Source organism: Saccopteryx bilineata, chromosome 8 (assembly GCF_036850765.1).
Source record: "Saccopteryx bilineata isolate mSacBil1 chromosome 8, mSacBil1_pri_phased_curated, whole genome shotgun sequence".
In the NCBI taxonomy this organism is placed as follows: Eukaryota; Metazoa; Chordata; class Mammalia; order Chiroptera; family Emballonuridae; genus Saccopteryx; species Saccopteryx bilineata.
This window is the reverse complement of record NC_089497.1, coordinates 50224132-50241883: the sequence shown is the minus strand read 5'-3', so window position 1 is coordinate 50241883 and position 17752 is coordinate 50224132. Positions and strand designations below refer to the sequence as shown.

Genomic DNA, 17752 nt, shown 5'->3' with positions numbered 1-17752 from the left:
TCAGTGCAATGGCTAGGGTACCCAATGAAAATATTTCCAGGAGAAAAAAATGAATTGATAGCATCAAATAATGAAGAGGAGCCAATGGAAAGGAAGAAAGTGCTGTTAGGTCGGACAATTAGGACTAAAGAAAGCTGTTTCAGTGTGGAAATTGGGCAAAAGCCCAGACTGCAAAATGGAGTTGAAAGAAGTATGTATGATTCTTTAAGAAGTTAGCAGATAATGGGAAAGAAAAATAGAACAGTAGCTTTAGGAAGCAGAACATGCAAATCAGATTCAGGAAAAATTAATGAGAAACATTTATTCATTTAAATAAAAAGCTGACAGTTAATGTACAACTATTTTAAAACTTAACATCTGATTGCTATTTAAACAAATTTAATGCTAGAACTATAAAATTGTTTTAAAAAAACAGTATTTAAAAGTTGGCTAGCCCATGTGTTCAAGGTACATACATAAAAGTCGTTCTTAAGTCAACTACTGCCAAAAAAAGTTTGGACCACGTACAACTACATGTATTATTTAAAATATGACTAATAAGAGAAAAAGTCTGAAATTTTTTTAATGAGAAGAGTATACATTTTAATTATGCTCCAAGATGTTACAGAGCTGGAAATTAACAAATTTCAGTCAATATAAAATAGTTTGTCAATATTCAGTCATTAATACAACCCAGGTAAATGAAAGATCACTTCATACAAGGCTCAGATAACTCTAAAATCTATCAACTTCATGCATGTACTATAAAATGATAAATACTTAGAAATTACAATGCAAGAGGAAATATTACAAAATATACAATTGTTATAGATCCTTGTATGTACTTCCTTAACTTTATAGCCCTGCCTTACGAAATAATACCATGCTACGTATCAGAACTGAAAAAAAACCTACGTTCCTTGAGGTTACAATGTTCAATTCATTGGATGTACTCTAAAATACCATGACTGACCACAATCAAGAGAGAGACAAAGATGGTATTCAATGGTACTGAGAGAGAAAAAGAGGGGAGCAACCGTTACACGCTGATTTCCACTGGCATGCCCTCATTAAACAATTTATATCCCTGCAGAAAAAGGAGAGACCAGTCTCACCTTTCGATAAAGGATTTCCAAATCAGCACAAACTCAGGCAATTCTAAAAGGTACCTATTGCCAGTACTCTTCACTTTTCAACCCTTTATATGAATTCCTTGCCCTATGTCCATGTTTTTTTCTAATTCTTCATAAAGATTTACCTAGCACACTTTCTGTTTTCTATCATCCAACCTACAAACCAAAAAGCAATAAGCAAAACAACAGAATCTACAAGTCAGGTCAGTTCTAAATACACAAATTTGGTTTCGATACTAATCATGAGAATCGGGCATCTCCACCCCTCCTCTGCAGGCTCGCACTTCCCCTCTCTTGACACCATTCTCAGCTCAACTGTGAGTGGAAAGAAATTCTAAGATTGTTTTCTTCCCTCATCAAATGATTTGCTGTTGGCAAACTGCTGTGGTTGGCAACAATATCAGGATTGTTTGCAATGCTTACTCAGTTTAGATTGAAAAAAAGAAAGTGAACCTATCACCGGGCTTCTGCGGGCAGACAACAATTTCCCTAGCAGATGTCCCACACTTACTTCACAAGTGAGAAGACAGTGTCTTAAACAGGAAAAAGGTTAGATAATAAAATACAATAAATACTGTAGTAACAGCAGGGAAAGGAATACTTATAGCCAACCTACCTTTTGGGAAAGTTTATGTCATAAAAATCAACTTTTCTCTCCTATTGTTTTTTGCACATGATCAACAGTCACTTTATATCAAGAAGGACAGGAAGCCACTTAAATAGTTACCTTCAAGGTAAGGAATTCCTTTTTGAAATGAGCATTAGAGAAAAGAGGAAAAGGTAAGGAGAGTTTATTCAAAGAGGTCCTCAAACATGCGTTGCCCCATTGCTATGTAAGCTTCCTTTTCCTCTGGTGTCATCTGTGCCACCAACTCCGGCCGCTGGCTCACTTCGCTGTAGGAGAATGGACGACCTGCCACCATGACAACGGGGTCATCTGCTACTTCTTCAAACTCATCGTCTTCCTCATCTTCTCGATGATGTGTGGACACTGCTGCTGGACGAGGTGGGGAGTCGTCATCTGACTCACTGGTCTCGCTCTCCGAGTCACTGCCATTGGCAGTGGTCACAGGAGCAGCCGCCCCCACCGAGCCTGCAGTGGCCGAGGGGGTCTTCTTCTCATGAATGAGCAGTGCTCGCATAACCTCCTCATTATCATCCAGCCCTGCACGGCCTTCCTCACGATCTTGAAATGCATCTATATTTATGCCACCTGGAAGGAAAACCCAGAAAGTTAATATCTTTGAATATAAAAGGCATTCCTTTTTAATAAAATATATTTTAATATATTCAAATACACAATAATATTATAAAATAACACTGAAAAGACTTCACCGATTCAATTTTTTGAGCTGCAGTGCATAATATATTCAAAATGTTTCTCACAAAATGGAAATTTAAGTAGCGTAATGGTTAAGTACATGGGTTTTAAAAATAACACAGCCTATTCTGACCAGGTGGTGATGCAGTGGGTAAAGCATTGACCTGGGATGCTGAGGACCCAGGTTCGAAACCCCCAGAGGTCACCAGCTTGAGTACAAGCTCACCAGTTTAAGTGCGGGGTCGCTGGCTTAAGTGTGGGACCATAGACATGACCCCATGATCATTGGCTTGAGCCCAAGGTTGCTGGCGTGAGCAAGGGGTCACTGGCTCAGCTGGGGCCCTCTGGTCAAGGCACATAGGAGAGGCAATCAATGAACTAAAGAGTGCTGCAAATACAAGCTGACGCTTCTCATCTCTCTCCCTTCCTGTTTGTCTGTCTGTCTCTCTTAAAAAAAAAATACAGCCTGGAATTGAATCCTGATTCTTTCACATGTAAAGCTATACCACCCTAATCGATATATTTAGTCTCTAAACTTCAGTATCTGTTTCGATAAAATGGGATGATAAAAGCATCTACCTTCCTGGGCTCTAGATAAGAGCATGTGAAATAATGTCTATGAAAGACCAAGTATAGTAGATGGCATAATAGGAAATCAAAATATGGCTCCTCATTTTGCTCAAAGTGAAAGCCAGGTGTATAAGGCCCTCCATTATTTGGAGCCCCACTTGCCTACCTGCTTCTTTTCCTTCCCCTTGCTCATTCTGCTCCAGCCACAGTGGCTTCCGTGTTATTCCTGTACACACCACATACAGTTCTACCTCAGGGCCTTTGTACCACCTGTTCATTCTACCTAGGAAACTTACCATACATCTAACACCCTTAGGTCTTTCAAGTCTTTACTCAAATGTCACCTTTTAATTCACTTCTATATTCCTAACGTTCTATCTCTCCCCTAGCAGACTGTCTAACATAATAAATAACTTGTCTACTGTCTTTGGCACCCCCTTTCTCAGCATGGAGGTTCTCCACAACAGCTATTTATCTTTTTTATTCAGTGATATGTCCCTCACACCTAGAAGAGTGCCTATCACTTGTTAGTCACTGAATAAGTATTTGATGGGTGAGTGAATATATGGCAATTTTAGCTTCCTGAAACAAACTAAGCACACTTTGAACTCTTTATGAAAAGAAGTCTAGGGCCATGGCCAGTTTGCTCAGTGGATAGAGAGTTGGCCTGGTATATGGACATCCCGGGTTCGATCCCCAGTCAAGGCACACATAAGAAGCAACCATCTGCTTCTCTTCTCCTCCTTCTCCCCCTTCTTCACTCTTCCCCTCTCATAGCCAGTGGCTCGACTGTTTTGAGCATCGGCCCTGGGTGCTGAGGATAGATCAGTTGATTTGACCACTGGCTCCAGACTGGGGGTGCTGGTGGATCCCAGTCGGGGCACATGAGAGCATATGTCACACTATCTCCCCTCTTCTCACTTAAAAAAAAAATCAATAAGTAAATAGAAATTTAAAAACAAATCATCCAATGAGTACATAAATAGGTGGAACAACAAATCAATGTTTCTCTCTCTATTCTGCTCCCCCATTCCTCTCTCTTTAAAAATCAATTAAAATTTTTTTTAAAGTTTTAAAATATATAAGAATTAAAAGTGTGATTTGGAACTAACTCCTTGATTCTGTCATTTTTTAGCTGTGTGATTTTGGCCTAGTTACTTCATTTATCTCTGTTTTAATTTTCTCAATTAAAAAATGGAAAAGGAATAATAGTATCTACCTCACTGGGTTACTGTGGGAGTTAGTTTAGTGAATATTTTTGAAATGCTTAGAGCAGGCATGGCCCTTAGAATAATGTTATCTATCATCACCATCATCACTGAGAAGGTCAGTTCTGACTACAGATAAAAGCACCTTTTGATTAACATATTAGAATGGATTAGCTGCAACCTTGGATAATTTTAAAAGTATAGAACTCCTGAGATAAGATATTGGGCAGATAAGAGGATGAAAAACAGGAATTGAGAAGTTAAAAATTTAAGTCAGACATAATAGGCTTTTGACAACATGGATGTAAAAATGAGAATTGAAATCTAACTTAAGTACTTTAAAACATTGCCAAAGGCTTAGCCTCCCCTTAGAGCCCTCATTGCCAAGGCAGTAATTCGACAGGGAAAAAAAGACAAGAAATGCACACATTTCTAAGGCAATCATTGCTTCTTTAAAAATTTCCCAAAGAGAGAGAAGATGGCAGCGGAGTAGGCGGATGCACAGACACCCAGCTCTCAACACCAAACTGGAATACAAATCAATTTAGAAAAAATCAGCATGAAAAACCAACACTGAACTGCAAGAACGGCTCTCAAAAACCAAGGAGCAAAGAGGAAGCCACAATAATCCTGGTAAGGAGTGCCTGAATCTCCTCTGCTTACAGGAAGGGAAGGAGGGGGGTGAGGCTGAGAGCCCAGAGAGGATTTCACAGAGGAAAAAGAGCAGAAACTACTGCTCACAGCCACTTACCTGGCGACCAGGGAGCAAGGTGGGTTGAAAAGACCAGCTTATCTCCCAAGTGGAAAAGACAGGGAGAGGGACAGACTGTGAGGGGCTAAGGTATGCAAGAAACAAAATAAAAAAGCTGACTCATTCGTGCTGGAGGCGGCCATAGCTGGGGGAGGGACTGAACCTTTCACAAAACAGAGCTGAAGTGCTTCCGGATCAGAGATCTCCGGACATCTATCCAGCTCCAATCAGCACAACAAGACACAGCTGAAAACAAGAAGTGGGGAGGAGGGGCAGTAACTCAGGTCTCCATGGAGATCTGAGATACACCTCCCCCTACTGAAGCTGAGAGAAAAAACCCTGCCCCCAGTGAGATTAGTTGGAGGAAGAGACCTTCAGCGTCTCAGGTTACACCCACAGCATTCCTGGATACAGTTTCAAGGAAGCCCCCTGCTGAGATCAGTTAACAAGACTATCACCTGTTAAGAAAACAAACAAATCAAGACTTCAAAGCTGCCCAAATCCGAAAGTGGATTATTTGTAAATAATAGCTGATACCAACCCACGAAGACCTAAAAATAACACAACTGAAAACTGGAGGCAGACAACACCAAGCCTAGACTCAATCAACTCTACAAATAAAAAAAAAAAGAAGAAGAAGATGAGAAAACAAAGGAGTGCAATCCAAATGAAACCACAAGAGACACTTTCGAGAGATGAACTGAGTGATATGGAAATAATCAAACTTCCAGATGCGGAGTTCAAAATAATGATTGTAAGGATGCTTAGGGATCTTAGAACAACAATGGAGGGGGAGTTTGAAAACCTAAATAAAGAAATAGCAAGTATAAAAAAGAATCAGTTGGAGACGACAAATACAATATCAGAAATAAAGACCACAATGGAAGGAATTAAAAACAGGATAGATAGAGCAGAGGATCGAATCAGCGAGTTAGAAGACAACTGGAATGAAGGCATGAAAGCAGAGAAGAAAAGAGAAAAAAGACTCAAAAAGTCAGAGGAAACTCTTAGAGAGCTCTGTGACAACATGAAGAGAAATAACATCCCCATCATAGGGGTTCCTGAAGAAGAAGAAAAAGAACAAGGGATAGAGACTTTGTTCAATCATATCATAGCTGAAAACTTCCCTAAATTAATGCAAGAGAAACTCTCACAAATCCAAGAAGCACAGAGGACTCCATTAAAGAGAAACCCAAAGAAACCTACACCAAGACACATCATAATTAAAATACCAAAGCTAAGCGATAAAGAGAAAATATTAAAAGCTGCAAGAGAAAAAAAAGTTATCACCTACAAAGGAGCCCCCATAAGGATGACATCTGACTTCTCAACAGAAACACTTGAGGCCAGAAGGGAATGGCAAGAAATATTCAAAGTAATGCAGAACAAGAACCTACAACCAAGACTACTTTATCCAGCAAGGCTATCGTTTAAAATTGAAGGAGAAATAAAAAGCTTCCCAGACAAAAAACAACTCAAGGAATTCATTACAACCAAACCAATGCTGCAGGAAATATTAAGGGGCCTGGTGTAAACAGATAAAGTGGGAAAAGAATACAGAAAAAAAAAAAGAAAAAGGAATACACCTTTAAAGAAGAAAATGGCAATAAACAACTATATATCAATAATAACCTTAAATGTAAATGGATTAAATGATCCAATCAAAAGACATAGGGTAGCTGCGTGGATAAGAAAACAGGACCCATACATATGTTGTCTACAAGAGACACACCTTAGAACAAAAGACACACACAGATTGAAGGTAAAAGGATGGAAAAAAATGTTTCATGCAAATGGAAATGAAAAAAAAGCTGGGGTAGCAATACTTATATCAGACAAATTGGACTTTAAAACAAAGGATATAGTAAGAGATAAAGAAGGCCACTACATAATGATAAAGGGAGTAATCCAACAGGAAGATATAACTATTATAAATATCTATGCACCTAATATAGGAGCACCCAAATATATAAAACAGACTTTGATGGATTTAAAGGGCGAGATCAACAGCAATACTATAATAGTAGGGGATTTCAATACCCCACTAACATCACTAGATAGATCCTCAAGAAAGAAAATTAACAAAGAAACAGCAGACTTATTGGAAACACTAGATCAACTCGATTTAATAGATATCTTCAGAACCTTTCACCCTAAAGCAGCAGAATATACATTCTTTTCAAGTGCTCAAGGTACATTCTCTAGGATAGACCACATGTTAGGGCACAAAAGTGCTCTCAACAAATTTAAGAAGACTGAAATCATATCAAGCACTTTCTCCGATCACAACGGCATGAAACTAGAAATGAATCACAGCAGAAAAGCTCAAAAATTCTCAAACACATGGAAACTAAATAGCAGGGTGTTAAATAATGAATGGATTAAGAATGAGATCAAAGAAGAAATAAAGAAATTCTTTATTTCTTTTACGAATTCATTTATTTCACGAATGACAATGAGCATACAACAACTCAAAATTTATGGGACACAGCGAAAGCAGTGCTGAGAGGGAAGTTCATAGCACTACAGGCACACTTTCAGAAGCTAGAAAAAGCTCAAATAAACAACTTAACCCTGCATCTAAAAGAATTAGAAAAAGAACAGCAAGTAAAGCCCAAATGTAGTAGAAGGAAGGAAATAATAAAGATCAGAGCAGAAATAAATGACATAGAGGCTAAAGAAACAATACAGAGGATCAATGAAACTAGGAGCTGGTTCTTTGAAAAGGTAAACAAGATTGATGCACCTTTAAGTAGACTCACCAAGAAAAAGAGAGAGAGGACTCAAATAAATAAAATTAGAAATGAGAGAGGAGAAATAACAACTGACACAACAGAAATACAAAATATTGTAAGAAAATACTATGAAGAACTGTATGCCAAAAAACTAGACAACCTAGATGAAATGGACAAATTCCTTGAAACGTACAATCTTCCAAAAATCAATCTGGAAGAATCAGAAAACTTAAACAGACCAATTACACCAAAGGAGATCGAAACAGTTATCAAAAAACTCCCAACAAAGAAAAGTCCGGGGCCCGATGGCTTCACAACGGAATTCTACCAAATATTCAAAGAAGAACTAACTCCTATCCTTCTCAAACTATTTCAAAAAATTCAAGAGGAAGGAAGACTTCCAAACTCCTTTTATGAGGCGAGCATAATTCTGATTCCAAAACCAGGCAAAGACCACACAAAGAAAGAAAATTATAGGCCAATATCTCTGATGAATATAGATGCTAAAATCCTCAACAAAATATTAGCAAACCGGATCCAACAATATATGGAAAAAATCATACACCATGATCAAGTGGGATTTATTCTGGGGAGGCAAGGCTGGTACAATATTCGTAAATCAATCAATGTGATTCATCACATAAACAAAAAGAAGGAGAAAAACCATATGATAATTTCAATAGATGCAGAAAAAGCATTTGATAAAATCCAGCACCCATTCATGATCAAAACTCTCAGCAAAGTGGGAATACAGGGAACATACCTCAACATGATAAAAGCCATCTATGAGAAACCCACAGCCAACATCATACTCAATGGGCAAAAATTAAAAGCAATACCCTTAAGATCAGGAACAAGGCAGGGGTGCCCCCTTTCACCACTCTTATTTAACATAGTCCTGGAAGTCCTAGCCACAGCAATCAGACAAGAAGAAGAAATAAAAGGCATTCAAGTTGGAAAAGAAGAAGTAAAACTATCATTATTTGCAGATGATATGATATTGTATATAGAAAACCCTAAAGTCTCAGTCAAAAAACTACTGGACCTGATAAATAAATTCAGCAAAGTGGCAGGATATAAAATCAATACTCAGAAATCAGAAGCATTTTTATACACCAACAATGAACAGTCAGAAAGAGAAATTAAGGAAACAATCCCCTTCACAATTACAACCAAAAAAATAAAGTACCTAGGAGTAAACTTAACCAAGGAGACTAAAGACTTGTACTCGGAAAATTACAAAACATTGATAAAAGAAATCAAGGAAGATACTAACAAGTGGAAGCATATACCGTGCTCATGGTTAGGAAGAATAAACATCATTAAAATGTCTATATTACCCAAAGCAATTTATAAATTCAATGCAATACCAATTAAAATACCAATGACATACTTCAAAGATATAGAACACATATTCCAAAAATTTATATGGAACCAAAAAAGGACACGAATAGCCTCAGCAATCTTAAAAAAGAAGAATAAAGTGGGAGGTATCACACTTCCTGATATCAAGTTATACTACAAGGCCATTGTACTCAAAACAGCCTGGTACTGGCATAAGAACAGGCATATAGATCAATGGAATAGAACAGAGAACCCAGAAATAAACCCACAGTTCTATGGACAACTGATATTTGACAAAGGAGGTAAGGAAATACAATGGAGTAAAGACAGCCTCTTTAACAAATGGTGTTGGGAAAATTGGACAGCTACCTGCAAAAAAATGAAACTAGATCACCAGCTTACACCACTCACAAAAATAAACTCAAAATGGATAAAAGACTTGAATGTAGGCCGTGAAACCATAAGCATCTTAGAAGAAAACATAGGCAGTAAGCTCTCCGACATCTCTCGGAGCAATATATTTGCTGATTTATCTCCACGGGGAAGTGAAATAAAAGACAGGATAAACAAATGGGACTATATCAAACTAAAAAGCTTTTGCACAGCTAAAGACAACAAGAACAGAATAAAAAGACAAACTACACAATGGGAGAACATATTTGACAATACGTCTGATAAGGGGTTAATAACCAAAATTTATAAAGAACTTGTAAAACTCAACACCAGGAAGACAAACAACCCAATCCAAAAATGGGCAAAAGAGATGAATAGACACTTCTCCAAAGAGGACATACAGATGGCCAATAGACATATGAAAAAATGCTCAACATCACTAATCATTAGAGAAATGCAAATTAAAACCACAATGAGATATCACCTTACACCAGTCAGAATGGCGCTTATCAACAAAACAACACAGAATAAGTGCTGGCGAGGATGTGGAGAAAAGGGGACCCTCCTGCACTGCTGGTGGGAATGCAGACTGGTGCAGCCACTGTGGAAAACAGTATGGAGATTCCTCAAAAAACTGAAAATCGAACCGCCTTTTGACCCAGCTATCCCACTTTTAGGAATATACCCCAAGGACACCATAGAACGGCTCGAAAAGGAGAAATGCACCCGCATGTTTGTGGCAGCATTGTTCACAATAGCGAAGATCTGGAAACAGCCCAAGTGTCCGTCAGAGGACGAGTGGATTAAAAAACTTTGGTACATATATACTATGGAATACTACTCAGCCATAAGAAATGATGACATCGGATCATTTACAATAACATGGATGGACCTTGATAACATTATACGGAGTGAAATAAGTAAATCAGAAAAAAAACTGAGATGAATCCATACATAGAAGGGACATAAAAACGAGACTCAGAGACATGAACAAGAATGTGATGGCAACAGGGGCGGGGGGGGGGGGGTTGGGGGAGGGGGGAGGGGGTGAAGAAGGAGAGAGGGGTTAGGGGAGGGGAGGGGCACAAAGAAAACCAGATAGAAGGTGACAGAAGACAATTTAACTTTGCGGGAGGGGTATACAGCACAATCAAATGGCAAAATAATCTAGAGATATTTTCTCTCAACATATGTACCCTGATTTATCAATGTCACTGCATTAAATTTAATAAAAAAAAAAAATGAAAAAAAAAATTTCCCAAAAAGTTTAATACAGTATTATTAACAAATAGTATTTTGATTAATGTTTAACATAAATATAAAATGAGGGAAAAAACAAGTTAGTTTTGTAAACTAAATGAAATTTTATCTGAAAGATTTCTGACAAGGGCCTTAAAAGGGATGGGGAGAAACAGAATTGTTCTGTTATAGATGAAGACAAAAAAACAGAATATGAGAATAAGTCAGCAAATCTCTGTTCTAGAAACAGTCTTATTTAATAGAGTAAAAAATTAAGCAGAAGATATATACTGGGAAATTGTCAAGTTCACTAATGATGCTAATATTTTAGCAATATTTAGCAATACTCCTAAATTTCTCAAGCAATTCTGGGTATTTAAGGGCTGAGCTGATGCAAAAAAATACAGGAAAAGCTGAAGTTTGTATAAGTGGGCAGAAAAGTGGCAGATTTATTTCTATGTGGGCAAGTATAAGGAAATCTGCCTCTAGAAAAATAACCAAAGGCAGGGGTTGAGAACTTATGGCTTGCGAGCCAGATGTGGATCTTTTGATGGCTGCATCTGGCTCACAGACAAATCTTTAATAAAAAAATAATGTTAAAAATATAAAACATTCTCATGTATTACAATCCATTCATTTCCTACCGCTGATGTTCATGGTTGCAGGTGGCTGGAGCCAATCACAGCTGTCCTCTGGGACAACACCAAATTTTCATTGGATAATGTGTAACATACACGGGTCATTGTATGGCTCTCATGGAATTACATTTTAAAATATATGGCATTCATGGCTCTCTCAGCCAAAAAGGTTCCCAACCCAACCTAAGGTATACTGAAAGATGTGGCCCAAGCTATCAGATACCAGCAGGAGAGGTTTTCAAAAACCCTGTACATGTTTCTAAAGTTGTTATTCTTAATATGCTTCCAGAACCAAAGCAACCAAGTGTCAAGTAAAAACCAGAAGGTAATTGGAAATACAACTCAAATCATTAAGGATGAATCCATGCATGAACAACATGTATTCTGCTACTCAGTAGGTCTCAAGTAGAGTACATTATGAATGGAGATGGACCAGAAGAAGGCAATTAAAATAAAACAAAAACTGCAGGGAGAGGGATTAGGCAAAAAGAACTATTTGTAAGAAAAGCAGAATCAAAAGAAATGAGAACTTTCAATATAGTAAAGAGGACATAATTGAAGTCTATGAAATTCAGAAAGATACTAAAATGACTTGAAGTCTGAGGAAAATTAAAGGTAGGATAAGTAAGACTCAACCCACACATTCACTGGACAAAGCCTATTTGACTATCATAAAACTTAACAAAGACATTTAGATATGACAGAACACTATCCTATTTTATACAGAAAGAAATCTTTACAGAACTTCATTGGGTAGATTAAGTGACTTTTTTAAGGTCCTTATCATTCAAATTCTAGGAATTGTAAACATATGCTAAGCTTATGAGCCTAACTGTATATAATATTGGCTAATAACAGTTGTGTTTGATTTTGTTTCTAAATTCAAAGAAAAGAAGGTTTGGTTGCTTCAAGAACAGGCAAGAAGCCAAGTTGGGGAAAACAAGCCTATTATATAGCTGATAGCCTAATTACTATATAATCTAAACAACCTGAATCAAAATAACTAAATATCATAGCCACATAATCAGTGGGAAGGAGGGACAGTGAAGTATGGTTGCCAAAAACTTTTTTTTTATTGTAATGAAAACACCAAAGAGAATCACACTAGAGATATCACCGGCTTTTATCATCACTACTCAATTCCACACTACTTTTACAATTCTTAATACACATAGTAAAGAAATGCTATTTGTGGAGGGAAAAAGAAGTTACTAGAAAGGCCAAAATCATTGGTTGACTCTTGTATGTGCCCACCAGGACATTCTAACCAACGGAGCTACCTGGCCAGGGCTGTTTTTCTTTTATATTCACTCACTTCATAGACATGAAATCCGTGCCTGCTGTATTAAGGATTGTTCAAGGAAATACTAATTCTGAGGTAGCCTAAAGGGCAATAAATTATGTATGTGTAAATGCTAAGAGTTTAAAGAGAGGAAAGGCTACCACGGGAGATTACCTACGAAGACCCTAGAAGGAAGAAGAGTGAAATGAGTACTTGAGACAGTAGAATCGGAGGCACTCTGGCAGTATGGCAGACCAGATACTCTGAACAGATGCCCTAACAGTTACTCTAGTGCTCAAAGATCTCCCAAATCTTCTAGCATAAAGTTGCATCAATCTTCATAGATGGTTAGTATTCTTGATCTTTCACTCAGGTGGTATCTTTCTATATATTTTGGATAGCACAAACTCTGGGTATTTATAAGACAACATAAAAAAGCTTGGACTAGTATATAGCTATCACTCCCAATTCAGAGAAATAGAAGTGTATATAAACTAGGGCAACAAAAGAAAAAAGAAGAGATGAATTTGGCCACTTTGAACACAATAGCACTTTTTAAAAAAATTAAGAGATGGTTATTTCTTAAATCTACAAGTGGAGATTCAGGAGCAGTTCAAAATGACAGCATATTCCTATGATCCTGACCACACCTCCTCCCATGGACACAAAAAATCTACAACTACATATGGAATAATTTTCTCTGGAAAAAAACCTGAACAATGAATGAACATAGCCTCTACAATGAAGGATAAATGGGCAGCATCAAGATGGATAAGAGGCAGAGACAATGTCTCACAAAACAAAACATCAAACAAAAAAAAACCACACACACAACCCAGGTACAGATATCCCCGCTTGAGAGGGATCCCGATCCTGCACAGAAGAGATGAACCCTCAAAACACCTGGCTTGGAATACTGGGGAGTCTGTCCAGAAAATCCACAGAACTGTAGGGAACAGAGCACCTGCACTTCAAGGATGTGTGCATAAACTCACTCGCCCTGGGAACAGTGCAAAACCGCCACTTTGGAAAGCACCTACTATACCACATAGGAAGAAAACCTACTTACTAATCTGAAAGCATCTGCCAGAAAGATAAAAAACTGTTGGGACTTTCCCTGAGAATGGAGACACAACTGGGCACCATTTCTGTAATATCATACTACCTTGCAAATGTTGGCACTGGTAGGTGTCTTAGCACAGATGGCCACAGCTGATGCCTGTTTCAGCCTGGCCAGGTGATGGCCCTGCCCTCCACCATGGCACTTCCGAAGAATACACAGAGACTGAAAGTAAAGGGGTGGTGAAAGGTATTCCATGCAGGAAGCATACTGCTATCTGTTGAGATCTTGCTTCCAGGTATACCTTCTGTTTGACTCAAATAAACTCATAAAAAAAATTTTAAGCCCTGGCCGGTTAGCTCAGTTGGTTAAGAGTGTCATCCCAAAACAATAAGGTTACAGGTTCAAACCCTGGTCAAGGCACACATGGGAAGTAACCAATGAATGCACGACTGAATGGAACAACAAATGAATGCTTCCCTTCACTCTCCCCTCTCTGTCTCTCTAAAAATCAGTCAATAAATTAAAAAAATTTTTTTAATGATATTCCATGGAAATAGGAAGGAAAAGAAAGCTGAGTAGCTATATTCATTTCAGAAAAATAGGCTTTAAAACAAGGACTGTAATAAAAGACAAAAATGGGTACTATATAATGATAAAGGGATCAATCCAGCAAAAAGATATAACATTTATAAATTTGTATGCAGCCAGCACAAAAGCAACAAAATATATGAAACAAGTATTAACAGAGCAAAGGAAGAAATTAACAGCAATATAGTAGTAATAGGGGATTTAACACTCTACTTACATCAATGGATAGAATGTCCAAACAGAAAATCAATAAGGAAACATCCACCTTAACAACACATTAGATAAAATGGACTTAATAGATATACATAGAACACTCTATCCAAAAGCAACAGAATACACATCCTTGTCAAGTGCACTTTAGAACATTTTCCAGAACATCATGTTAGGCCACAAAACAAGTCTCAATAAATTCAAGACTGAAGTCATATCAAACATTTTTTCCAACCAACCATAATGGCATACAACTAAAAATCAATTACAAAAATAAAACAACAACAAAGAAAAAACCTCAAAAAACTGTGGAGATTAAAAAACATGCTACTGAACAATCAATAAGTTATCACAAAAATATCAAAGAAAAAATTTAAAAAATACCTAGACAGAAATAAAAATACAACACAGCAAAATCTATAGCAAAAGCAGTTCTAAGAGGAATTTCATAGCAAGAAGGTCTACCTCAAGAAATAAGATCTCAAACAATCTCACTTTACACCTAAAGGAATTAGAAAAATAAACACAAAGCCCAAAGTTAGCAGAAATAGTGAAATAATAAAGACAAGAGTGGAAATAAATAAAATAGAGACCAAAAAGAAATTAGAAAAGATCAGGGAAACTAAGAGCTAGTTCTTTGAAAGGATAAAAAAATAAAAAAATTGACAAACCTTTAGCTATATTAACTAAAAAAAATAGAAAGGCTCAGTCCTGGCCAGTTGGCTCAGCTGTAGAGTGTGGGCCTGGCGTGTGGAAGTCTGGGTTAGATTCTCAGAGCACACAGGAAAAGCCACTATCTTCTTCTCCATCCCTCCCCCTCCCTCCTCCCACAGCCATGGCTCAAGTGGTTCGAGCATGTTGGCCTCCGCACTGAGGATGGCTCCCTCACCTTGCCTCAGGAGCTAAAATAGCTTGGTTGCCAAGCAAAAGAACAAGCCCCCTATGGGCAGAGCATGCCCCATAGCGGGCTTGCTGAATGGATCCTTGCCGGGGTGCTAGCAGGAGTCTGTCTGCCTCCCCACCTCTCCCACTTAATAATAAAAAATAAAAAAAATAGAGTCAGCTCAGATAAACAGAATCAGAAATGAAAGAGAAGTCAAGACTAATATTACAGAAATATCAGCACAAACAATTATATACGAAGAAATTGAACAATCCAGAAGAAATGTCTACAAACAAACATTCTACCAAGAATGATTCATGAAGAAACAGAAAATTTGAATAGACTGATAACTAGTAAGGAGATCAAATCAGTACTCAAAAAACTCCCAATAACACAACAAAAGTCCAGGACCAAAGTGGCTTCACTGATAAATTCTATATAAAAAATTCAGATTAAATACTTATCTTTTTCAAACTTTTCCAGAAAAACTGAAGAGGAGAGAAAGCTTCCAAACTCATTTAATGAGGCGAGCATTATCCTGGTATAAAACCAGGTAAGGGCCTGACCCTGTGCAGTAGATAGAGAATCGACCTGGGCTGCTGAGGACCCAGGTTTGAAACCCTGAGGTCACTGGCTCAAGCATGGGGTCACTGACTCAGCTGAAGCCCACCCCCCAGCCAGTCAAGGCACATATGAGAAGCAATCAATGAACGACTAAAGTGGCACCGCTACAAGTTAATGCTTCTCATCTCTTTACCTTCCTTCCTGTCTCTGCTTACAAATAACATCATACTTAACAGTGAAAAGCTAAAAGCTTTTCATCTAAGATCCAAAACAAGGATGCCTACTCAGCACTTTTATTCAGCATAGTATTGGAAGTCCTAGATGCAGCAACTGGGCAAGAGAAATAAAAGGCATCCAGGTCAGAAAGGAAGAAGTAAAACTCTGACTGTTCACAGATAACACGCTAATAGAAGTTTGGGTGAAAGTAGGTTTACAGTTGTTCGTATGAAAATTAACACAATAATTAATAAATAATAATACGAGAATAAACTCTGTGTTGCCTGATGGGTGGTGGCACAGTGGTTTGAGCGTCAGCCTGGGGGGCTGAGGGTCCCGGTTGGACACCCCAAGATCCCAGCTTGAGTTCAGGCTTGCCAGCTTGAGTGAGGGATCACCAGTTTGAACACAGATCATTGACATGATTCCAAGGTCGCTGGCTAGAAGCCCAAGGTTGCTGGCCTGAGCAAGGATCACTGGCTAGGCTTGAGTGGCCCCACCCACATCAAAGCACATATGAAAAGCAATCAATGAACAACTTAAGTGAAGTAATTACAAGTTGATGCTTCTCATTTCTCTCCTCCCACCTTCTCTTCTCCTCTCCTGGCTCTTTCTCTCTCTCCCCCTCAAAAAGAATAAACTATTTCATACACTCACAACTGTAAACCCACTCTTGCCTCAATCTGTATATATAAAACCCTACAGACTCCAGAAAAAAAAATTATAATAAATTCAGTAAAGTTGCAGGATACAAAATCAATGTAGAGAAATCTGTGGCATTTCTATACACTAATAATATACTCAGAAAGAGAAAATTTTAAAATAATCCCATTTACAACTGTCTTAAAAAGAATAAGATAATTAAGAATTAATTTAGCCAAGGAGGTGAAAGACCTATACACTGAAAACTGTAATACATTGATAAGATAAACTGAAGATCCAAATGAATGGTAAGACATTCCGTACTCATGGATTAGAAGAATTGATAGTTAAAATGTCTATACTATCCAAAGTAATCTACCTATTCAATGCAAGCCCTATCAAAATTCCAATGGCATTTTTCATAAAACTAGGACAAATAATTCTAAAATTTGTATGGAACCATAAAAAGTGCCAAATAATCAAAACGATCTTGAGAAAATAGAACAAAGCTAGAGTTATCAGGTTTCTTACTGATTTCGAACTACAGAATAAAGCCACAGTAATCAAAACAATATGACATAAAAACAGACACACAGATCAATTAAACAGAATCTAGAACCCAGAAATAAACTCACACACAAATGGGCAATTAATTTAAGACAAAGGGACCAAGAACATACAATGAAGAAAGAATAGTTTGGTGTTGGGAGAACTGGAGATCTACATGCAAAAGGATAAGGCTAGACCTCTATCTTACACCATACACAAAAATTAACTCAGGAAAAGTTAGACTTGAACATAGACCTAAAACCAGAAACTTCCTAGAAGAAACATAGATGGTAAGCTCTATGACCTCAGTCTTAACATTGTATAAATATTTGTATTTGGAGTCATGGATCTGACTCCAAATACAACAGAAACAAGAGCAAAAACAAATGGGACTACATATAAATAAAAAGCTTTTGCACAGCAGAGGAAAGCATTATCAAAATG

The 17752-nt window shown here is 37.6% G+C and overlaps 1 protein-coding gene across 1 annotated transcript in view; it reads right to left on the bottom strand.

Moving 5' to 3' along the window:
• Positions 1-556: 556 nt before the first annotated feature.
• The window catches only part of GTF2E1 (general transcription factor IIE subunit 1), a 56689-nt gene continuing 39493 nt past the window's right edge, over positions 557-17752 (bottom strand). The window contains exon 5 of the mRNA XM_066240764.1: positions 557-2325. Within this exon, the coding sequence (XP_066096861.1) occupies positions 1904-2325 (422 nt within the window). The 3' untranslated portion in view covers positions 557-1903. The remainder of the gene's footprint in view (positions 2326-17752) is intronic.